At 45.7% G+C, this 24,799-nt stretch overlaps 1 protein-coding gene across 1 annotated transcript in view; it reads left to right on the forward strand.

The window, feature by feature from the left end:
- Fat2 (FAT atypical cadherin 2) overlaps positions 1 to 24,799 on the forward strand; it is an 87,333-nt gene that overhangs the window by 46,475 nt on the left and 16,059 nt on the right. The window contains exons 11-20 of the mRNA XM_015492706.2: positions 958 to 1,154; positions 3,193 to 3,346; positions 5,040 to 5,273; positions 8,758 to 9,141; positions 10,810 to 11,024; positions 12,015 to 12,152; positions 12,733 to 12,876; positions 14,570 to 14,767; positions 17,502 to 18,312; positions 21,979 to 22,124. Coding sequence (XP_015348192.1) covers positions 958 to 1,154; positions 3,193 to 3,346; positions 5,040 to 5,273; positions 8,758 to 9,141; positions 10,810 to 11,024; positions 12,015 to 12,152; positions 12,733 to 12,876; positions 14,570 to 14,767; positions 17,502 to 18,312; positions 21,979 to 22,124 — 2,621 coding nt within the window. The remainder of the gene's footprint in view (positions 1 to 957; positions 1,155 to 3,192; positions 3,347 to 5,039; positions 5,274 to 8,757; positions 9,142 to 10,809; positions 11,025 to 12,014; positions 12,153 to 12,732; positions 12,877 to 14,569; positions 14,768 to 17,501; positions 18,313 to 21,978; positions 22,125 to 24,799) is intronic.

Below are 24,799 nucleotides of genomic sequence, written 5' to 3' on the forward strand. Positions count from 1 at the left end.
ATATCCTTTTCTTCCAAGCCCCAGTGCCATGTCATCCATTCCCATAAACATGGATCTTTTTGCTCTTTCAGCTATGCTCTGGTGAGTTAATGAGTCTCAACTTCCAACCAAGAGCCATAGACTCCTGGAGACAGACAGAATGTGAGCTGTTTGAAGTAGCTTAGAAAAATAAAATCTATCATCTTATAACATCAGGCACTTAAAAATGCAAGAGTCTTAAAATCATTGAATAAGAGAATAGTAAATGTCAATGAATAGTCAACTCTTGAAGCAGCTGAACCTTGGAACTCTGGAATTTTAGGATCTTAGAGTGAGAGTCCATCTTCCCATACCCTTATCAGTGATTTCCTTGTCAGGAATGACATCTTACAAGCAAGGCTAGGGACCTGTCATTAGTTGTATAATAAAATCTCAGAGGGGCTGGGTCTGTGGCTCGGTGGCAGAGTTCTTGTCTTGCACGTATGAGGCACTGGGTTCCATCCTCAGCACCACATAAAAGTAAAAAAATAAAATAAAGGCATGATGTCCATCTACAACTACAAAAAAAAATTTAAAAAAAAACTCAGAGAGTTTAGTGTCATTGATTACTTTCCACCCATTTGCTAGTGAATAGCTATAGATAGACATTTCTTATATAGATTAGAAATTTGCTTCCCTTTAACTTCCACTGATGCCTTCCAGGCCACAGAAAGTAAGAAGCCTGCTCCTGCCAGCCACATATTTTGAACCTGTGCTTCTTGCAGTGATAATTTTATTTAACAGGAGGTGTTTGAAGTCAGAAGAAGCTTCGTAATACTAAAATCTGACTCAGTGTGAATTGTAGGTCCCTAGTTAAGGGAGAAAAGACATTTTTGCCTTTCTCAGCAACCCTAAAAGAAGGGGCAGTCGGGCAGCCACCTGTGACACGTAGCCTGATTCATTCCTGCTGCTTCTGAAAGCTGTGTCCCATGCTTTTAGAGGGAGATCCCCTGGGCCAATTTGGCATCAGCCAAGTTGGGGATGAATGGAGGATCTACTCAAGGAAGACCCTGGACCGTGAGCACATGGCCAAGTACTTGCTCAGAATCACAGCGTCAGATGGCAAGTTCCAGGCTTCTGTCCCTGTGGAGATCTTTGTCCTGGACATGAATGATAACAGCCCGCAGTGCTCACAGGTGAGGGCTTGTTGAGGGTGGAGTGGGAAGTGGAGGCAAGGAAGGTAGAGAGAGGGAGGGCAGGAGAAAGGAGGATGATCTACGATGCATCTCTGAGACTGGCCATGGTTGACCTCATCTGCACTTGTTCTCCCCAGTGGGCCTCGGTCTAGTTCCCTGGTGCAGGGACCCTTCTAGGCAATTCCTTAGCCTTCTTAGGGATTATAGCAAGCTCTTCAGGAATCACCATCTACATCTCTCTTCCTATACTCTCTATAAAGGTCCACTTTTCTGCGAAACTTATCTAGAAGCAAAGTAACGCACATTCTTCAAACAGTCGGCCATGCTCACTGTGCAAACCCTCTCCCCTGCTCAGCTGTTAACATGGTTCATTATTGTGAAATACATCCAGGGGCCTCCCCAGGAACACACCTCCTCTTAGCCCACATATCCCTGCACCTGCTTGGGTAATATAGCCCAATGCAGACACTCCCTTCAGGTTACCCACATACACAAACAGGCAGGCACGACAGTTACTGGGATAAGGGATACTTTCTTAAGGACCTATGTACTTTAGTCCTAAATTCCCCATGGGAACAGATGTTGAGACAAACCTGTGTGAAGGAGTGTGCATGCGTGTGTTTAGCAGGAGCAGAAATGTGTTTTTAGAGGGCTAAGCTGACAGTCACAAATATAGTTTTAAATATAGTTAAATTTCTTTTAAATATAGTTTTGAACACAAGAAGTAACTTTTGACCAAGGGGATCTGCAATACCTTAAAGGTTGCAGATAAGCTGTTGGCATTTTAATTTTATAATGTCTCAAATTAGCACAATCTCTATTTACCTAAAATCCAGCCATTCATTATATGTACATAAATACATGCTATACATAGGAATATACATCTACACAAAGGATCATCTGCAGTCCTATATACACAGAAAACTATCAGTACAGATATACACAACTACGCATAAGCATGCACTACATAGCTACCACAATCACGCATATGCCCACCCACATATACATAGATACAATTCACACAAGCATACTTGCACCTATATTTGCATATTTACATCCACTTATTTGCACACACATACCTCCACATGAGCACTTACTTTGCAACACATGCAAATACATATACCCTCTCATTTTTTTCTTCTGCTTTTCTATACTCTAGTCATATGAAAGCATAGTAGGAAAAAAAAAGAGCCTGGATTGTCCGTAAGCATTGAAAATACCTTTTCAGAATCCCAGATGACCACATTTTGGGTGGTCTTATAAGGGCAGCTTTCCTGGGGAGAAAGGTGTCTATTTTTGTCCCCTTTTCCCTCAGCCATCCTTAAAACCTCCATCATCTCCATGCTGGGAGAGGCTGGGGCCAGGCTCACCGTGGTCTTCTCAGGAATGGACCACAGCTTCATTAGAGTCAGGCTAAGAAGGTGTGGAGGACCATCTCCACACAGCCCACCTGGGCATGGAGCTTCCATCCAGAGCATGACTGGTCTCCATCCCCTGCTATTCCCTGCAGGAGTAGGAACCAGGATGGCCAGGCACTGAAAGGAAACTGAGCTCTCAGGGACTCCAGCTTTTCCCTTGCGCCGCACCTCCAGCTTGCTATAAATGGTGCCTGCAGTGGAGGGCCACTGGGGTGCAGACCAGATCAAAGGACAGGGTCCATCCTGGGAACGTAGGTAGGGAGGTGAGCCTGACCGTCTAGCCTCTTCACAGAGGTGGGGGATTGGCCCGGAGTGGCTGAGACCCCTGGTGTCAAGCCCATCTCACCCAGAAGCCTCCCCGGGCTCCTTGTCAGGTAGGCTGCAGCAGGCCCTCTAGCCCTGCATGTGGGCTTTTGGGTGGAACTTCTTCTTCATCCCCTCTTTTCTGATTTGTTGTCTTGTCATCTTTCTTCTAGTTTTTAGTCTCCATTTTCCTTATGTTTCTCCTTCCCTCTGTTCTCCTCCCCCTCTCTCTTTCTCTCTGTCTCTGGCCTCCGTCTCTATCATTTTTGCTCTAAGTATAGCTTCCACACTCTTGCTCTTTTTCTTTTCCTCTCCAGCTTCTCTATACTGGCAACGTTCGTGAAGATGTATCTCCAGGACACTTCATTTTGAAAGTTTCGGCTACAGACTTGGACACCGACACCAATGCTCAGATCACGTATTCTCTGCATGGACCTGGGGCACATGAATTCAAGCTGGATCCTCATACAGGTGGGTTTCCTGAGTTGCAGGATCAAGATCAGAACTTATTTACTGAATACCAAGTGCCCAGTGCCATGGAAGGCTCTTTGGAGAAGGAGCAGGAATTCACTAACCCATCTATACATCTGTCAGCAGACATGAGCAAACATACATATTGGTACATGTGCCAAGCATTGCACTAGATGCTGGAGACATAATCAATGGACTGATAAGATAAGATCCAGGTCATTGTCATCTAATAGGAAAGGCACTCATTAGATCAGAGGTTTGAAATGTGTTAAGAAGAAACATGGGGTGTTTATTTGCCAAGAGAAATTAAATTAGTTTGGGGAGAAGGGGTAAGCAAAACTTCTTTGAGGAAATGCCATTGTATGTGAGACTTGAGGACATATAGTAGTTATTCCAGAGGCCAGAGAATGGCAGAGAAGGGCCATTTATAAATTCTCTAAAATTCTCAAATGGGGGATAATAGCTAATAGGACTTTGTAAGGATCACAAGCAATAAAGCACATGGAAGGCTAGCCCAGATCCGGGCTTAAGAGGAGCACAGTGGATGTGGTTGCCTCGGTCATCATGACTAGGTAGGGGATAAAGCGGAGAGAGGGAAACAGAGAGCCCATGAATAGCCGGGAGAGGCTGGGCTGCGGGATCTAGGTGATATGGGGTAGGTTGTGCTTCCTCTGCAAGAGTAGTTCCCCAGGTGGATTCCTGTCCTGCTGCTGTAGGGAGCAGTTGGGGGTGGGTAGCAAGCAAGATCAAGGTCACAAGGGCCAGCTGCCCACACTTGGCTTGAATTCAATAGCTCAAAGCATGAACTTGGAAATTCTTGAGCAGGGAGGTGGCCAGTGAGAGTGGTGTCCCAGGAAGCTCTCCAGGTAGATGGGAGACAAAGTCATCCTTCTTGACCCCAGCACAGGCGTGCTGAGTGACTCAGGCAGGTTTCCTAATCTCCCCTGGCTTCTGTTTGTTCAGCTGCAGGATGAACAGTGAGGACTTGGAAGAAAAACAAACTGGGCGGTTTTTCAGAATATGGAAATAATACGTGCTCATGGTACAAAATTCAAACGGCGTAGATGTGTGTTATGCAGAAACTGGAAATTGCAGATGATAGCCCCTGCCCCAAAGACAGGGACTCTGGTGGCTGTTCTACCACACTGCTTTCCCACGCATCTCTAAAATCTCTGTGTAATTCTTTCACAAAAATAGAATTCTCTTTTTCTAACTTGATTTTCTTCACTCAGCAATTTATTTTGCAGATGTTATCAAAGCCAGAACATAAAGCTCTATCATAATTCATTTCAGATTATACAGCAGGTTACTGTATGGCCAACATAATATACTTAACCAGCCCCTATTTGAAAGACACTTGAAAAATGAATGGATTTGATTCATATTTTTTAGAAAAGAAACACACCAGTCAGAATGCAATGGTACACTAACAATTACCACCTTTAGGCATGAAAAGGAAACTGAGCTCTCAGGGTTGGAGACTGAGATCTCAGTGATGATAGTGGTGGAGTGTGATTGGGAGCAGTAGGAAGCAGGTGGGTGTTGGGGGTATAGGCTGGGCTTCTTTCCTCTGCACATACACCGTACTGACACCTTTTCACTGCGATAAACTCCGTGACTGGGATTGTCTCCTATGGATATCTAGAGAGCACACACCCAGAGAAAACTCAATTTCTGTCATTTCTCTGGCCAGGGGAGCTGACCACATTCACAGCCCTGGACCGTGAGAAGAAGGATGTGTACAACCTTGTTGCCAAGGCAACAGATGGAGGTGGTCGATCGTGCCAGGCGGACGTCACCCTCCACGTGGAGGATGTGAATGACAATGCGCCACGATTCTTCCCCAGCCACTGTGCTGTGGCTGTCTTCGACAACACCACAGTTAAGACCCCCGTGGCTGTGGTATTTGCCCGGGACCCTGACCAAGGTGAGTCTGAGAAGGAGCGGAAGCCACTTCTACTGTTCCGCCTTTAAATCTGCCATTGGCTCTCTCTGTGTCTTTCTGGGACTGGTGAGGACTGTATCCACTTGTTGCATCTCTGCATGCCTACAGGTAGGAAATGTTGGGGTACCACTGCATTCTGATGGGTATGTTTCTTTTCTAAAAAATATGAAACAAATCCACTTATTTTTCAAGTGTCTTAAAACAATTTTACATGTAAGTCAATGTAACTCAACTTTGAAGATAAGCACAAATTTCCCAGTTTGTTAATTAAAAAACAACAACAGCAACAACAACTCAAGCATCCTCTCTGTGTACAACACCAAGTGCTGTCTGACAAATGATTTTAGCCATGTTTCAAGGCAGGTACGAGGCATTTCAGTCTCAGTGCTTCTCCCCTGATATTAGACCTGGAGAACTTTCAATACTGCCATTCAGCTTCAAGAACTTTTTGTTTGCTTTTTGCCCCAAAGCATTTTGAATATAAACACTCAATCAGAAATATACCAATCAACTGGCTTTGCATGGAAAATGGTTTATTTTAAAATGTTTTAGTGAAAAGGAGTTCTTTCTTATTTGGGGTTTGGGGCAGATTAGTGGGAAGTAAGGGCCATTTTTTTTTTTGTATTTTTACTCTCTAGAAAAGATGAAATCTTGTTCCAAAGGTTAAGATTTTCTTTTATTGCACCTAGAATAGTGCTGTACACAGAGAGGGTGCTTGAGGGTTTTTTGTTGTTGTTGTTTTGTTGTTGTTTTTTTTTTAAATTACAAACTGGGACATTTTGTGTTTATCTTAAAGGTTGAATTACATGTAAAATTGTTAAGACATTTGAAAAATGAAAAGATTTGTTTCATATTTTTTTAAAAAGAAACATACCAATCAGAATTATTCAACTCAAATTAATTTGACAAAAGAAAGGAATTTGGGGCACTAACTACATTAAATCTACTGAATTCCTCGATCCATTTCTGTACAAGAAGTTGAGATATTTTTGATATTTTACATTCTAATTTCAATGACAGTATTTTCATTGGGTTGATTCTTTTCCTTTTAAAAATTTAGAAGGTGTCTTAGTCTCTTTTCTGTTACTATAACTAAATACCACAGACTGGTTGATTGATAGAGAAAAGAAGGTTATTTGACTCACAGTACTGGAGCTGGATAGCCCAAGAACATGGCCCTGGATTCTGCTTGGCATCTGGCATCTGGTCTCATGCTGTATCATAACACAGTGGAGGGCATCACGTTATGAGTTGGAGCAAGCAAGTGGCTCAAGTATCTAATTTTCTTTCTAGAAAACCGCTAATATCATCATGGGGACCCCACCCTCATGGCCTTCATCTAATTTCAATGACCTCCCAAAGACCTCACCTCCAAATACCACTAACATGTGAATTTGGGGATTAAGTTGAACTCTTGGGGGGCACACTTAAACCACAGCACAAAACAAATCGAATTCATCAATGAGTATCCGTCCCAGATTGTGCCAATTATAGCTTCTGCCATCATGAAATGTTCTATTGTGGCTCAATTGTCCTGAGTCAAATTTTATAACTCAAGTAGGCTAGAAAATGCCCTTGGGGTCAAAGTAGCCAGATCAACATATGATGATGATAATAATAATAAAAGTGGGATCAAAATAATCTGCCTTGTTTGACACCAGCAGAGTAAATTTGAAATTTCCTAGAGGGATTGGGCTTTAGCTTGGCAGAAGGAGCTGAGAGTTTTGGAGGGATACAGGGCTCTAGGGAGGGCAAACAGTCAGCCCCAGCTGGATCTGGGAAACCCATGTGTATGCATGTGTGCGTTGGGATAAGAGGTGCAAATGGACAGACTTGTTAGAGCTGCAGAGCTGGATTCAATGGGACAGATCTGGAGAGCTGGAGTGATCCACTTCACCCACCTCTTCGTCTAATGGCTACAAGGCCCTGGAAGTGCTCAGTTGGCCTCTGCTTGCATATGGAACATGTCCAGGGACAGAAAGCTCCCACTTCCTAGACAATCCCTTACTCCCATTGTTCCTCAGACAATTATCAAGTTCCACTCTTTGGAGCTGACCCTGTTAATCCTGGTTCCAATCCTCTACAGTCACACAGATTCCCTAGGCCCCTTTTCCATGATGGCCCTTCTGACACTAGGATACACCCACTACTTGCTCTAGCTTCAAGCCCCTCTCTCTGGGTGGAAGGGCCCTATGCCTTCAATCATAGGGTTGCAATCCCACTTTCCTTCTCTGGCCTTGAACCAGTTTACCATTGACACTTTAAAATGATTCTTCTAGCCCTTAAATTCTACCCAAATATTCCAGATGTGACCTGACCAGCATCTCCCTTTCTCTTGAAAAATGATAGTGTCTCCATCAAAATGCCTAAAGTGGGAAGCTATCTGGTGTGTGTATCTGGTGGATGTGAATCAACTCTTTTCATAGGCAGTCCCCGCCACACTTCCACCACAGGGGTGTGTGTCCATGCATGGGTGTGAAATGTGAGCCCCTTAGGCTCAGGGCCTGCATTCATCTGTGAGTGCAAGGACCTGAGGGCTGAGTATTAAATGTTTGTATTTTTCTTTCACTATGGGCCCTGTGTAAGCCAAGTCCAACAGCTGTTCATAACCAAAGAACAAAACAGAATCTGAGCCAAAGCAGGAGTAACATTTTTTTTGGGGGGGTGTGTTTGTTTTCTTAACTTTTTATTTCAACATAATTATAAACTCATAGGAACTTGCAAAAATAGTACTGAGAGAGCTCTCTTCACTCAGCTTCCCCAGGAACAACATCTTACATGGCTGTAGTAAGTATCATCAAAACCGGAAGCTTGTCATTGGTACATGACTCCTAACTAGACTACAAGCTGTATTCTTTTTTAAATTTTTTTATTGGCACCTGTGATTTATACAGAATGGTGAATTTCATTGTACACAAGCCATATCCTGGTTTTACTAGGCTTTATATGCACTTATTTGTGTGTATATATGTATATGTGTTTGTATATGTGGGTTGTTTATTGGTGCATTATATTTATACATAATAGTGTGATCTGTTGTTACAAATTCGCATGTGCCCTGTGTGTAGTTTGATGTAACATCTCATGTATTCATTCATGTAACCAGCACCACAATCAAGGTACTAAACTTTTACACAGCCAAAGGACTCACTGTGGGTGGTTTATCTTACACAATTTTCATTTATAAGCTGATATTGGACACTATATAACATTTTCAGGTAGTTAGGTAGTAGGTTTGTAGACTAGACCCCCAAGCTCCCACCAAGAACTTTCCTATAATGCCTTGGACACCCCCGCCGCCCAGGTAAAAGGACTGGCTTGAGAGTTGTCACTCTGAACACACCCAAAGCGTCTCAGCCTTTATGGGACGCTCTCTCCCTAGACCCTCCTGTGGCTGCAAGTTCAGCTGTAAACTAAACCAGAAGAGTGGCCTCAAAATCGATCTTGCCCTTGGTCTCCCCGGCAGGAGCCAATGCCCAGGTGGTCTACTCTCTGACGGATTCTGCGGAAGGTCAGTTTTCTATTGATGCCACCACGGGAGTGATTCGGCTGGAGAAGCCCCTGGAGGCCGGGCCCCAGACAGCGCTGGAGCTCACAGTCCGTGCCTCGGACCTGGGATCCCCGATCCCACTCTCCACGCTGGGCACCGTCTCGGTCTCCGTGGTGGGCCTCGAGGACTACCTGCCCGTGTTTCTCAACACTGAGTACAGCGTGCAGGTGCGCGAGGACGCGCCGGATGGCACGGAGGTGCTGCAGCTGGCCACCCTCACTCGCCCGGGTGCGGAGAAGACCGGCTACCGCATCGTCGGCGGGAACGAGCGGGGGAGGTTCCGCCTGGACGCTCGCACAGGTGAGACGGTGCCCGAGCCAGACCCACCTGTTCTTGGGGAACATTGGAGTCTCCACGTACAGAGTGTATCTGCCCCACACAGTCTCTGCCCAAGGCAGAGCTCCTTTGAGCTTTTCTCTGCTCTCCCTCTCTCTGGGTGCTGGTCCCTTCTTCCACCGTGGGGTCAGCTTATGTGGGAGCCTTCGTATTTCCCCAGTCTCCACCCAGGGCTCCGGGTCCAGGACCCGCAATGAGCCAGTCTCCTCCCACAGTTGGTGGCTTCCTGGTCTCTGGTCAGCCCCAGAGGGCCTCCCTCCTTGGGGACAGAGGCACCAAGCACTTGCTGGAATCTGGTGTTTAAGTGGTTTTTAAGAGAAGTGTCCTCCTCCTAGAGTCACCCTCATACTCTCTCCAAACACCCTGACACCCCTCCATTTCCCCTCATTATCCTGGAGAGGGAAAGAGTTAGGACATTTGTCTTCTTTCTTTCCGACCATGGAGCCTAAGTCAGACTCACAGAAACTTGTGGAAGGTCCTCATGCTGCCCAGGTCAGCTGCACCATGCAGAGTCCTCCAACTCACCAGAATGGAGCATACTAGCTAGTTTTTTTGCATTATTTTTGGATAGAAGTACAGTAATTAAAATGTGTAATGACCAAATTGGAGTGATTAGCATTTCCATCCTCTCCAACACTTTTCATTTCTATGTGTTGGGCACCTTTGGACTCTTCTAGTTATTTTGAAATATATCCTACGCTGCTGTAAACTCTGCTTACCCTATTATGCTATAGAATACTACAGCCAATTCTTCCTATTTAGCTGTATTTTGGCACCTGATAAGCTATTTCAAAGCAAATCCCAGACACTGTATGATTTCATTTATAAATACTTTAGTGGGTATCTCTAGATAGTAGACTCTTTTAATAACAAAACCATAATACCTTACCTAAAAGATAATCATTCGTTAATATCATCAAATACCCAGCCAATAATTTCAGATTATCTCACAAAGGTGCTTTTGAAGATGGCTTTTCAGCACCCCCAAAGTGACCACATGTTGCATTTGGTTGATATACAGTGTCTTAAATCTCTTTTAATTGCTAACATTTTCTTCTTCCTATTTATATCCTCATGCCATTTATTAACGAAATATTTGAGTCAGGTGTCCAGCAGAATTTTTCATATCTCAATTGGCTGGCTGCATACAGTGCCATACACCTCTCTCTAGGTCTTTATTTCCTAAGAATGCCATTTGGATCAAAGGGTTTGATCAGGTTCAGTTGGACACTGTTGGACAGGCCGAGCTCTTCCCATAGTGCTGCTGGCACATAAGGGCTGGTTGGCTCTTTGGATGCTAAGACGGACAGCAAGTTCAGGTGTTGTCAGCCAGAAGCCTCTGTTATGGATACAAATGAGACTAATTTGGCATCACAGATTTAAATGAGGTTTAATGAAATATTACAGAAATAAATGAAGGAAACTCAGCCCTTAGAATGAGAGGAAAAGGAGAGATGGGGGGGGGAGAAGGCAAAGGAGAGGGGACAACACACAGGGACATGAAGAGGGAGATGGAGGGGATTCATCTCAGCCTTGTCAAGCTCCTCTTCTGGGTTTGAGCTCAAGACCCCTCAGCCCACTGCTTCTGTGGTCCCCCAGTTTCCTCACTCCTGTGGCCTCTTGTTTCCTCAGGATTCCTGTATGTCAATGGGAGCCTCGACTTTGAGACAAATCCCAAGTACTTCCTGTCCATTGAGTGCAGCCGGAGGGGTTCGTCCTCCCTCAGTGATGTGACCACAATTGTGGTCAACATCACCGATGTCAATGAATATCATCCCAGATTCCCTCAGGACCTGTATGTCACGAGGGTCTTAGAAAATGCCATCGTGGGTGACGTCATCCTCACAGTAAGTTGCTTGTGGTGGGGCGTGGACTCCAGTGGGTTCTTATCTCATTCTCTTCCCAGTCGTTGTCGAGCGTGGATTGGCCAATCAAATTAACACAACATAGACTTAACTGGGACTGTACCGTCTCTTATGACAGATAATGAGAGCTATTTGATAAAATGAAATTCTGATAAAAGTGGGCATGGAATAAGCAAGCTTTTTGATAGGGAAGCAGTCAGAAGAGATAGACCCCAGAGATCTACCAGAGATTCCAAAGCCTGGGAAGGGTCAGGTCACAGTTAGTGACGTGGAATGCTACTATGTGTGGAGAGAGTGCAGGAACTGAGGGGACATTAGATACTATTTCTTTGCATTTAAATATGAAGTTGCTCCCTTCTTCCTTGGAGTGGAACCAAACTCCATAAATTCGTAAGTTCTCTATGAGCTCTCTGCACTCTGCCTTCCAGCCTTCTCTCCTGCCACTCCCAGCATGCACCCTGCCCTCCAGCCGCACAGGAAGATGGACCTTTCCCCAAGATCTCCTGCACAGTCATGCCTCTGGGCTCACAGTGTTTCCTCTAAGTCGCTCTCTCCATTCCCAGAAGCCCTCCGCATCCTCCAAGCCTTCATGAATCCCTTTCTCATCTCCCAGGTGGAAAGGATCATGGTGCTCCGTGCTCTCATGAGATTGATCAGACTTTACCCCAAATTAGAATCACCCATAAAAATTAGACATTTTCTGTGGGTATCTTCATTTTGACACATTCCCTACCTCCCAGCTTCCTAGGACAGGCCCTGACACCCTGTCACCATGAGGGGATGAATAAACAAATGAACACATGCTGAAATCCATGATAGAGTCCTTTGGCAGGGATCACTATGGGGTAGAGACTGCCAGCTGAATGGCAGTCATTCTGGTAGGGACCTATCTGTCTCTGCTCTGCTCCTGGGGCCAAGATTCCTTTCTGATTCCTGTTGTACCTCCTCTCACCATCACCTCCCCAACTGCAGGTCTCAGCAACTGATGAGGACGGACCCCTAAATAGTGCCATTACTTATAGCCTGGTAGGAGGGAACCAGCTCGGGCACTTCACTGTCCATCCCCAAAAGGGGGAGCTACAGGTGGCCAAGGCTCTGGATTGGGAGCAGGTGAGTCACGTGGGAGGGGCCCAATCTGAGCTCATCCAAGCAGAGATCTGGCCCTGCTGCTGGTCCAGTGGATGCATCGTGGTCCACACCTGACCCTGATGCTCCTAATGTGTGCACCTGTGTTCTCTGGGGTCCTCTGTGATCTCTGAGGCCAGAGGCAGGAGAGAGACTGAAGAACCCTTAACCTTCCCTGGAGGAGCTCAGGTCACCATTGATCAGGATCATTCGATCATTCCAGTAACAGCTACCATTTATTGATCACTCGCTGTGTGTCACTCAATGAGTTACATACATTATGACATTCGATCCTCAGAATAATCCCAGGAAGAGGGACATGAAATTATCTTCACATATGTGGTCACCATCCCAAGGTCTCATATCTAGCGAATGGCTGAGTTTTAAATCTCACCTGCTTCTGTCTGACTGCAGAACCTGAGCCCTAAAATGCTATGACTGGGCAATGGGAAGTGTCTCCATCTTTTTTTTTTTTTTTTTTTTAATACTGAAAACCTTAGCAATAGGTCAAGGAGCAGATGTAAAGGGTCTTGTTGCTAACTCTCCACTGGGCATCTTGTGACAGACATCCAGCTATTCCCTGAGGCTCCGAGCCACAGACAGCGGGCTGCCCCCCCTGCACGAGGACACAGGCATTAATGTCCAAGTGGTTGATGTCAACGATAACCCACCGAGATTCTTCCAGCTCAACTACAGCACCACTGTCCAAGTAAGTTCAAGCCTCCCCAGGTGCCCTGGGTCCAGCTTCCCTTTCAGCAGGAGGTACTACCCAATTGGCTGTGACCTTGCCACTGATGACCCTAAAGTCAACACAGGCAGCTAAAGGAGGCGCTGGATTGTGGGATTAAAAACAATCAGGCACTGTGTTAGGCACTTCTAGGTCCATTACTTACCAAGCTCACAAAAACCATGAAAGTAGGCAAGGCCCATTTTACAGATTTAAACAATGGAGGTGCAGAAACATTCCGTAGGTGGGGTGTAGCAAACTTAGGATTTAAACCCAGGATGATTTCCAGATTCCAAGCTGTTTCCACCATGCTAATAGTTTACAAATAGGATTTGAAGGGAATTGTCAAGACCATAAGTGTCAAGACCATAAATAAGACCATTATTTTTACCTATTTTATAATTTAAAGGTATGAGTTAAGATGCTTTGGCTACCAGGTAATACATTGCCTGACTAAAAGTTCATTCAGTAATAAGAACATTATTTAATATCATCAGAAGTTGGATGGTAGAAAATTCCACTCATATTTGGTTATTTCAATGAGAAAACAATATCATGGCTTTGTGTTTTATGTTTTAGAAATTTCTTCATCTTCTCCCTGATGATTGCAAAATGGCTGCTGTAGCTCTAATATCATATCACATTCTTGTCTAATCTTCTTCAAAGGCAAATAGAAAAAGGACTTTTTTTTTTTTTTTTTTTTTGTACCAGGGATTGAACCCAGGAGCACTTAAACATTGAGCCACATCCCCAGCCCTATTTTGCATTTTATTTAGAGACAGGGTCTCACTGAATTACTTAGTGCCTTTCTTTTTGCTAAGGCTGGCTTTGAACTCATTGAACTCATGATCCTCTTGCCTCGGGCTCCTGAGCCACTGGGATTACAGGCGTGAGCCATCATACCTGGCATTCATTTTTTTTTTTCAATCGAAGGAGAAGACTTTTCTCTAGTCAGAATTGGATCAAATGTTCACCCTTAGGGAGTCAGATTACAGCTGTCTTGGACCAGTCACAGTTCATTTTCTCATAAGAGGGGAACATCTTTTCTGAGGTCATGATTACTTTATGCTTGAACAAAATCAGGGTTTTATTTTTTTTTAAAAAAAGGGAGAAACATTGTCTGGATAGGCAATTGTCTATTACATTCTGTACATAATAAGATTGCGATACCAAAGGAAGCTAGATAGCAACCATGGTACAGTAGAGCAGACTGAATTCCCACGTTTGGAGAACAAAGGTTAGAATGATCCTTAGGGAATCGGTTCTTCTTAAATTCCAAATTGTCTCTCAATTTGCTCATTAGATGTGTATTGCGTTGGTCCACTAAACAAGAAACCATGTGTAAGTGCTCAGCTGGCCCTGAAAAGTACAAAATTCCCATGTGTCCCAGGTGCTAATTAATTTATATCTGCCATTCATCAGCTGTGTGACCTTGAGCAGGTCACCTCTCTGCAGGATAAAGGGCCTGACCTTTAGTCTCTGAGAACATATCCATCCCCACCTAGCAGTGCTCCTGGGGAGCATCTGTCCAGATTGAAGAGTCAGCAACTCAAAGGCAGGCTGGAAGGGTGGGCGTCAGATGAGCAGTCAGGGTGCTCAGGACGATTCCAGGACGATGCTGGATGGAGGACCAGGACTCATTCTGCTCTTTGCTTCCTTTCATTCTTGATCTCAGGAGAACTCTCCCATAGGCAGCAAAGTCCTGCAGTTGATCCTGAGTGACCCAGACTCCCCAGAGAACGGCGCCCCCTACTCATTCAGAATCACTAAGGGGAACGTGGGTTCTGCCTTCCAAGTGACTCCAGAGGGGTGGCTGGTGACCGCTGCGGACCTCAGCAGAAGGGCCCAGGAATGGTATCAGCTTCAGATTGAGGTGAGAGCTGTGTTGGGCCTCGGGTGGTACCGTGACCATGGTGACAGTGAACACGCTGGCCAAAGCACTACTAGTACTCTGTCATTAGAATAGGTGTGTGGAACCTGTGTGTGCCAGGCCCTGGGCTGGGTGATGCACACGCATTGTTGCATTAAATCCTGGTTGCATTCAAGGCAGGTACAGGAAACAGAGTCACACAGAGGTTAAGTGACTGGCTTCAGGTGCTGCTAATGTACAGCCTAAGAGTGGTGCTTCAAACCCCATCACTCTAACCCCAAAGCCCGGTCTCTTCCCGCCTGCTGGGTGCCCACACAGAGTCCCTCATTTTAGCTCTAATTCTTTGCAGTTGGCCAGAAGCAATCTCTGGACCTCAGGTTCTAGAAAGATCTACCCCACAGAGTTGATGCGGGTCCAAACAAGAGAGTATATGTGTGGTGCATGGGACTGTGGTGGTGTTGTCATGGGTCGTGTGGAATTGTCTAAGAATAGGGGCCAACGTGGTGGTCGGACATCTCTTCCTCATTTCACTCCCCCCAAATCTATTTCCTAAATCTCAAGTCCAGTGGCTCCTACTATTCTGTAGACTTCCCCTCTGGGTCTCTTCACTCATTCACCCATTCCATCGGTCTGTCTCTCAACAAGTATGTATTGAGCACCTACACATGCCACCTTATGCCAGCTGCCAGGAATAGAGCAGGGGATGAGGAGGGAAGGGTTCCTGTCTCCAGGGGCTTTTGATTCCAATTATGAAGATGAACAATAAATGGATAAAAGAAGAAATAACATGTTTACCAGTTAGGATGAGGAAATAAAACGATGGCTCATGGGACACAGTGCTGATTAATTTATATCTGCCATTCATCAGCTGTGTGACCTTGAGCAGGTCACCTCTCTGCAGGATAAAGGGCCTGACCTTTAGTCTCTGAGAACATATCTGGGTCTCTTCACTCATTCTCCCATTCCATTGGTCTGTCTCACATATTTGTGAGACACACATATTTGTTACATAGGGAGCTATGCAGTGAGACCTGGGGAGCCAGCCGTGTGAAAAATGGGTGGGATAGTGTTTTAAGCAGGAACAACCAGACGAGTGAGGTGTCAAGGTGGGAGAGAGTTTGAAGCGACTTGTGGTACACTGAGGTGTTCAGAACGCATTGAGCCTCTGGCTATCTTTGGACACATAGATAAACTAGGATGACACATTTGAAGCATTTCACAGTGACGGGTAGATGGTTTGTGCTGAGATACTGTCAGCTGTACGTTCTCGTTAGTAAACAGTATCAATCATTGTTGCTGTTAATGCCAGCTAGACGTTAGAATTAGGAGTTCATTCCTGCTGTGCTGTTGCTCTCTCTTCAGTGTTGGCCCAGAGACCTATCTCCAGGTGTAATTTTGCAACCTTTTTTCTGTACTGAAAGCGTTGGAGTACACTTGAACAAGATTTCGCTGTAGGGAAAGCCAAGGAACCCCTTGTTGACAGCTGAGAAAGTCATAATGTCCCCGGGGGAAGGAAGGCAAGCTTGTCCTTCTACGTCAGGCAGGAAGTTGCAGAGAGCAGTGGTGAAACGTGAAAGGAAAATGCATTTTTAAATTTATATCCTTTTTCTTATTTAGTGAGGCCATGCCACCCTTACTTAAAACCTTCAGTGGGTTTTTGTCACTCTGGCATAAAAACACCCTGCGCTCCTCAGCCCATCAGGGAGGCCACTCCTGCTTCCCCCTTCCAGCTCACCACTGGCCCTATCCCCTGCCCACTCACCCCAGCACTACTGGCTCCCTTTCTGTTTTGTTGAGCCAGATACCTTCTTCCTCACCCCAGGATCATTACACATGCTGTTCCTTCTTAACCCACTAGACTCAACCTGAATGGCATTAGAGATGCTTTCCCTTCCACCTGATCTAAATTAGATGTCTCACTTGTCATTTCTCATTATGTTCAGCTTGTTTCTTTCCGTCACAGTGCTTTATCCCCTGTTTTGTCTCTTTGGTAGCAAATTTATTCTCCTCCTCCTCCATGGTGGGGTTGCCAGGGATTGAACTCAGGGGCACTCGAACACTGAGCACATCCCCAGCCCTATTTTGTATTTTTCATTTAGAGACAGGGTCTCATTGAGTTGCTTAGCACCTTGCTTTTGCTGGGGCTGGCTTTGAACTCCCGATCCTCCTGCCTCAGCCTCCTGAGCTGCTGGGGTTACAGGCGTGCACCATCACACCCAGCCTCCCTTTACTTGTGATCCTAGAAGTGGGCCTGGCCTGTAGAAGGTGCTCAAGAAGTATTTGTTGACTGACCCAAAGAATAAATCCCACTCTAGTCGCATAGTCAAGGAAACTCCAAAGGAAATGTTTGTAGGCGGGGCAGGGAGCCATGTGTGGGCACTGAAGTTACTAGGAGATTCAGTGAGGAAAGAGACAGATGAGGAGTCAGGAGGCCCTAGGATGTGTGGAGAGATTTAGGAAGAGGCTCAGAGGGAGGTTGGGTGGGAAATCGAGCTGTTTTACTGTGTGGTGTGGGCTGTAACTGCCTCCTCTGTTCTCCATAAAGCCTTCAGATAATTTGTAACATATACGTGTACTTTTGGAGCCAGATATTTTTTTCAAATGTGACAACATGCTGTGCCTGCCCTTGGGATGGGCATAGGGCAGACAATGTGGCCCCTCAAAGAGGCCATCCTTCATCAGGGCCCAGAGGCCCCATGGTCCTGCTGGGTAACAGCAGTGTTTGTTCTGCCCACAGGTGTCAGACAGTGGCATCCCTCCCCTCTCCTCGTCCACATGGGTCAGAGTCCACGTCACCGAGCGGAGCCACTATCCACCCTCAGCCCTCCCACTGGAGGTCTTCATCACCATTGGGGAGGAGGAGTTCCAGGGTGGCATGGTGGGTAAAATCCATGCCACAGACAGAGACCCTGAGGACACGCTGACCTACAGCCTGGCAGGAGAGGAGCCCCTGGGCAGGCACTACTCAGTGGGTGTCCCTGATGGCAAGATCATTGCTGCCCAGGGCCTGCCCCGTGGCCGCTACTCGTTCAATGTCACAGTCAGTGATGGGACCTTCACCACCACCGCTGGGGTCCAGGTCCATGTGTGGCATGTGGGGCCAGAGGCTGTACAGCAGGCCATGTGGATGGGCTTCCACCAGCTCACCCCAGAGGAGCTGGTGAGTGACCACTGGCGGAACCTCCAGAGATTCCTCAGCAACAAGCTGGACATGAAACAAGCCAACATCCATCTGGCCAGCCTTCAGCCTGCAGAGGCCGTGGCTGGTGTGGATGTGCTCCTGGTCTTTAAGGGGCATTCTAGAAACGTCTACAAGATCCAGGAACTGGCATCCATCATCACTCGCTCAGCCAAGGAGATGGAGCACTTGGTGGGAATTCAGATGAGATCAGCCATGCCCGTGGTACTCTGCCAGGGTCCGAGCTGCCAGGGTCAAATCTGCCAAGAGACGGCGCACCTGGACCCCAGGGTCGGGCCCACGTACAGCACAGCCAGGCTGAGCATCCTAACACCACGGCACCATCTGGACAGGAACTGCTCCTGCAACGGTGAGGAGCGCGTCTTCCCCAGGGACGGTCCCCTCCGCTGGCTTTGCTGCCTGGCTAAGCAGGAGATCTGCAGAGGCTCTGTGGGATAGTTCAAAGAACGTCCTAATCAGGCCCAAAGCCAGAGACCACTGTAACACAGGCAGTGACCTCGCGAAATCCAGTCGTAGAATAATACCCGATTTCTGACCACAGCCTGGAATTTTGAAAATCACAGTAAGAATACAATAGGGGCTAAGAGCACAGACTGTGGCATCAGAGGGCCTGGGTTCAAACTCAGCCCTGCCTCTTACTGGCCAGGTGACAGGACAATTCCTTAATCTGTCTGTGCCTTAGGCTGGGATGTTATAGGCCTTACATGGGTATTAAACATCCGGTGCTTGCTGAGAAGAGGGCCTCATATATAGAAATTGTTCAATATATGTGAGTTGTTAATGCTACTACCATTATTATTTCCTCAGTCTGCTGGTCGTAAGTGCAAGATTTAGACTCAGCATAAGTTCAAACCATAGCTCCACCATTTACTAGCCGTGTAACCCCAGTTTCTCACTTACAAAATAGAGAAAATAATAGCATCTGCCTCCTGAATTGAATCTGAGGAGTTAATTACATGATAGATATAAAAGCACCCAACCCATGGCTGGCCCACAATAAGCCCAATGTCAGTGATGGGTGTCACTCCCATGGGGCAGTGGTGCTGTAAGGCTGTGTGTGTATTAGTCAGCTTTTCATTGCTGTGACCAAAGTACCTGAGAAAGACCAACTTAGAAGAGGAAAAGTTTATTTGGGACTCCTGGTTTCAGAGGTCTCACTCTGCAGGCGGCCGGCTCCGTTGCTCTGGTGAGGCCGAACCTCATGGCTGAAGGGCAGGTAGAGGAGAGCTGCTTAGATAATGGCAGCCAGGAAGCTGAGCGAGAAGCCAGGGACAAAATATAATCCTTAAGGGCATGCCCCCAGTGACCTATTTCCTCCAACAATGCCCCACCTGCCTACAGTTACCACTCATTCAAATGATTAATCCATCAGGTGGATTAACCACCAATGAGGTTAGTGATGTCATAATCTAATCATTTCACATGAGTTTATGGGGGACACCTTCTGTCCAAAGCATAACACTGTGTATACATCTACACTAAGCAGAGTCACTAGGCTTATCTATAGTTGAAAACGAGGTTTGGGGAGTGTATTGGTTTGCCTAAAACTGTAGAGCTTCCAATGAAGTTCTAATTATTCAATAACTGTGTATCCTAAGCTAAGCCTAAACTTTTTCCCCCCTACATTTTTTTCATTGATGCATTATAGAACGCAGTGATGGGATTCCTTGTTATATATTCATACACACATGCGATATAATGATGTTATTTGGCCAACACCACTCCCTAGCACTTCCCCCTCTCTCCTGACTCCCATCCCCTGGTCTCTTTCCTCTAATCATCTCTCTCTGATTTCCATGAGATCTGCACACACCTTTCTTTTCCTTTTTCCTCTCTAGCTTCTGCATATGAGAGAAAACATACCTCCCCTGGCCTTCTGACTTATTTCGTTAAGCCTAAACTCTTCACTAAGCTTTCCGATTCCGACAAGACCCCACCCCCCAGCACTCACCCCTGGCATTAAGACCAATGCCCTGGACCAGCTCAGGAGCATTCACAAAAGGAAAGTGACATCACCTTCAACTAACTATTGCCCCTACCTGGCCTGGCCTCGCCTTCATAGGTCCCCCCAACCTGTGTTAGGGAAATTCTCAGATTTGTGGACTTTCTCCAGGGGCCATTGGATTTTGGCCAAGTGGACTATGCTCGGTGGGAAAGGGGGTTCCCTGCTCTGTGTGCCTTTTCCGTTAAGCCTGCTGCTGGGAAAGTCGTGGTGGCTGGATGATCTCTCTTTCCCACTTGGCCTCAGACAACAGAAGTTCTCAAATTCAACACTGTGCACAGTCACCTGGGGAGTGTGTTTTTGAAGATGCCTACTCCTTGGGGTCCCCTGTAGAGTTTTTTATTTAGAAGATTCTGGGAGAGTCCTGAAGTTGGCATATAATTTGAAGCAGGTGGTCCCAGGACTGCACTTTGAGAAATATTAGATGGGCTGGCTGATCACCAGAACAGAATCATGTGGGGGAGAGGCGTTTTCTTTCTTTCTTTCTTTCTTTCTTTTGTTGTTGTGTTTAACATTGCTAGTGAAATATGACACCCAGGAAGTCGACTTAGGTGTCTACCTCAGTACATTTTCACAAACCAAAACTACCTGTGTACAGCCAGCACCCCATCAAGAATCAAAATATGATCCACATCTCAGAAGCCCCTTGGGTTCTAGTCACATGTATCACGGAAAGATTTTTTTAAATATTCATTTTTAAATCCTACCCAGGACTGCTGAATCAGACTCCATAGGGAAGAGCCTGGGATTCTTTATTTTAAATGACTCCCCCTCTGATTCTGATATTCAGTCAGGTTTGAGATTTCTTGGTCTTGATCATCTTTAGTATCCCATCCAGTAACGCCCTACTACATTGGAAATGCCAGGGTCAGAGAGTTTGAAACTGCCAACATGAAGGACTCTTTGGATCCTGGATGCCCTTGTGTCTTGGGCTGTCTGATGCTTCCTTCTCCTCCCTTTGACCTTTACCCCGTCTCTCTTTAGCAGCTCCTCTTGCCCAGGTGCCTGGAGCCTGTACCACTCATTCTTTCCCCTGGTGACTGATAGGCTCATTCACACTGGGGAATTTAGGGCTTTCACAGCTGAATCTGCTTCTAGGGAGGATGGATTTCTACAATCCAGGTGAGGACAACTTAATCTAACACAGTATTTCCCAAAAGGGGTTCTTCAGGATGCTGTTTCCAGGGGTGTCCACATAAGAGTGTCTTATGGTCAAATAAGCTTGAGAAACTCCCGTTTAGGTGAAGCCTGACTCTACTGTGCCACTGTGCCTTAGCAAGGATGGAGGATGCAGGATTCGACAGAAGTTTTGACTGCACAATTTACCCCTAACTACTTTTTTTGTTTTTGCTTTTTTTCTTTTTGCATTTCACTTGGGAAGTGCTTACCCAAATCATTATAATCCTACTGGTGCAAAGAGTATACAAAAACTTCCTGGTCCTAAAATTGCACATGCAAAATTCTCTCCAAATTCTAGCTCATTCTTCCTCAGATGATGTCAGAAATAACATGGAAACTGTAGGATTTTTTTTTTTTTGGAACTAGCGATTGAACCCAGGGGTGCTTTACCCCTGAGTTACATCATTACATCTGTAGGGTCTCACTAAGTTGCTGAGACTGGTCTTGAACTTGTGATCCTCCTACCTCAGCCTCTCCAGTTGCGAGAATTACAGGCATGTGCCACCATGCTCAGCTATAGGATAAAATTTTGATTTCCACTCACTCAACTGATACATTCCTGGCTTTCTTAATAATTAAAGCTCACAGTTCCTGTCCCCAGGCTGGGACCTAAGGCAGTGATTCCTATGCCCCAGAGGAATGTGTGCAGGGTGATGGCCTCTGTCTAGCTATGTGGGCCTAGAAAACTAACCCCCAACCCCGGTCTAGTTTCTCCATGGATGAAATGTGAATGGTGACTCTGTTTGTCACCAAGAATTGAATGAGACAAAATCAGTCCAACGGCTTCATGGTGATCACTTTAAATAATGGTGACACATCTGATTACTCTTGCAGGTACTGCCATAAGGTTCAGTGGTCAGAGCTACGTGCAGTACAGACCCCCTATGGCTCAGAATTGGCACATCCATTTCTCTCTGAAAACACTCCAGCCACAGGCCATTCTCCTATTCGCCAATGAAACAGCCTCAATTTCCCTGAAGGTAAGAGGCACTGGCAACCTGAGTGATTTCATATGGGCATCCCAGGCTGGGAAGGTGGGGGGTGACATGAGGATGTCCCAGGAGCCAGTTCCTGGCAAAGAAATCCCTGCACAGTTTTGGGGGATGCTAGTTGTGACTACTGGGCAAAGACACAGTGCCATCCTGTGCAGGATCATCATAGCCATCTCGCCTGAAGGTACATGTTCAAGGACAATCAGGAGTGGGCTGCTCTTTCTGTGAGGTAAGAGAGCCCCAGGTAATAGAGATGGGTGAGACGACCTCATCTTATGCTGTTATCAGTTTTGTTAAGTAATAATCGAGTGTTTCTCAAGGGGTCAGGGGCTGTCCACTGGGAATATTCAAGATGACAAACTCAGCATAAAATTACATGAAATCACAATTAATTTCCTTTAAGTAGTTTTTCAGTCCTTCTGATAATGTCCTGTAGAAAGCTCAGTTTGCCTTGCTTGATTTTAATACTTGCCCATCTCCCATTTGGACAAAGAGAAAGCTGACTTTGGCAACTGGTTAGATTTTAACTCACATATTTGTTGAGCATCTATACCGCGTGACAGGTACTGTTCTTGGTGCTTGGGTCTCACCAGTGAATAAGACAAAAATCACTCATAGAGCTTTCATTCTGCAGGCAGGAGACTGACAATAAATAGACACAAATAAAATTATTTTGTTTGAATAAGTCCTACAGGAGGTGTCAGGGGTGAGAGGAGTTGTAATTTTAGATAAGGTGATTAGGGAAGGTCTCATTGAGGTGATAACTGAGTAGTAATTTAGAGGGGGTGAGGGAAGTTTCTATGTGGGCATCTGAGGGGAACAACCAGCCAGAGGGAGGATGCTTTGCATGCCACAGCGTAGGGTTCTCCATGGCTCTGGTGGAGTGAGCCAGGGGTGTGGGAGTACTAGAAGTTGAGGTCCGAGATATGGTGGGATGGGAGCTGTATCTTTTAAGGCCTTATAGGTCATTGTAAGGACTTCAGCTTTTATTCTAAGGAAAATGGAGGCTATTAGAAGGTTTTAAACCGAGAATTGCAATACTCTGACATTTTTAAAAGGGTCACCTTGACCACTGCATTGAGAATAGACTCTAGAGGAAAAAAGAATCAGAGAGACCCAATCAGGAGGCTCTGATAGTAATTCAGGTAAGAGAGGATGACAGTGGAGACCCGTGATGACAATGGAACTGGGAAGAAGGTATCTGGAAAGACTTTGAAGGTAGGGTCCACAGCATTGTCCAGTGAGTTGAGTGAAGGATGGGAGAGAACACAGAGAGACATTTTGACCTGAGCAACTAAAAGGATGCAGTGGCTACCAATAGACCCAGGGAAGGATAGGGGTGGAGCAGGTTGGGGGTGGTGTGGAGATGGGGAGCTCAGTTTGGATGAGTGAGTTTGAGGTGCTGATTGGACCTCAGAGCAGAGCTGAAGCCTGGATAAACCAGTCTAGAGTTGTGAGAGAGGTCTGGGCTGGAGATGGAGACCTGGGAGTCCTGAGCATATTTCTACTATTGAAAGCCATGAGAATGGAGGAGATCACCAGAGATCACCAAGGAGTAGAGAGAGAAAAGAGAGTAGAACAAATATCAATCCTGGAGACACAACAACATTAAGAGGTCTGGGAGAAAAGGAGGATCCAACAAAAGAGATTGAAAATGAGCAACCAGTGATGTTGGAGGGAAGCCAAGAATATTGTATCCTGGAAGCCAAAGGAAGAACATGTATCAAGAAGGAGCTGGGTGATATGCTGCTAAGAAGCAAGAAAGATGCAAACTGATATCTCTTTGAATTTGGCAACATAAATCTCATTGAATACCCTAATGCCAGTGGTTTCAGTGTAGTGCCAGATTGGGGCTACAAAGTGGAGACAAGGACAGAAAATTATATCAAGTCCAAGACAACTTTTTTTTTTAAAGGTTAGAACAATAACAGTATGTTTAAATACTGATTGGGATGATACAGTAGAGAATGAACAAAACAAAGATGTAGGAAAGAGAAAGAAGAGTCAGTAGAATCCATTCTTTGAGATCTAGTGCATCAGTGGAGAGATTGGTTTTAGTGAAGTGGGTAGACTGTGATGTAATTGGTGGTGAGAGTTCCTGCAGGTGCCACCAGATGGCTTCTGCAGGAAGCAATGTCGTCAGCTAAGTAACGATCAGCAGGAGGATGTTGAGATAAAAAGGCAAACAGTCGTCTGGGAGAGTGAATGGACCAAGGAAGATTTAATGGCTGGGCAGCATTAAAGGTTCATTTGAGACTCATAGTCATGAAACTGAAGGGGGGCCAGTAGGCAAAGCAGTGTGTTTTTCTGCAGCCACGTTGAGCTCTCTGTCCGTAGAGAACAGGTGGAGTGTCGGAGTTTACCATAGCTGTGGACTTAGCAAGTGAGTTCTTTGAAGAGACAGAAGTCAAGAGTATATGAAGGGAGTGGTGATGATATGATTGACTGTGGAATTTAAGCTGGATCAGGAGAGGAGTGAGGACACTACAGAGGTGAGAGACAGTGAAAAGATGGTCGATCAACAGATTCGTGGTCCCACATGGTTGAAAGAAATGATTTAATTGCAATGTGTTTGAGATGCATTTATATTTGTTACTGCTTTTTATTATTAGAAAGTGATGTTGATTTTCTATTTTCCATAATAATATGATTTCCTTTTAAAA

This window comes from Marmota marmota, unplaced genomic scaffold (genome assembly GCF_001458135.2).
Source record: "Marmota marmota marmota unplaced genomic scaffold, marMar, whole genome shotgun sequence".
In the NCBI taxonomy this organism is placed as follows: domain Eukaryota; kingdom Metazoa; phylum Chordata; class Mammalia; order Rodentia; family Sciuridae; genus Marmota; species Marmota marmota.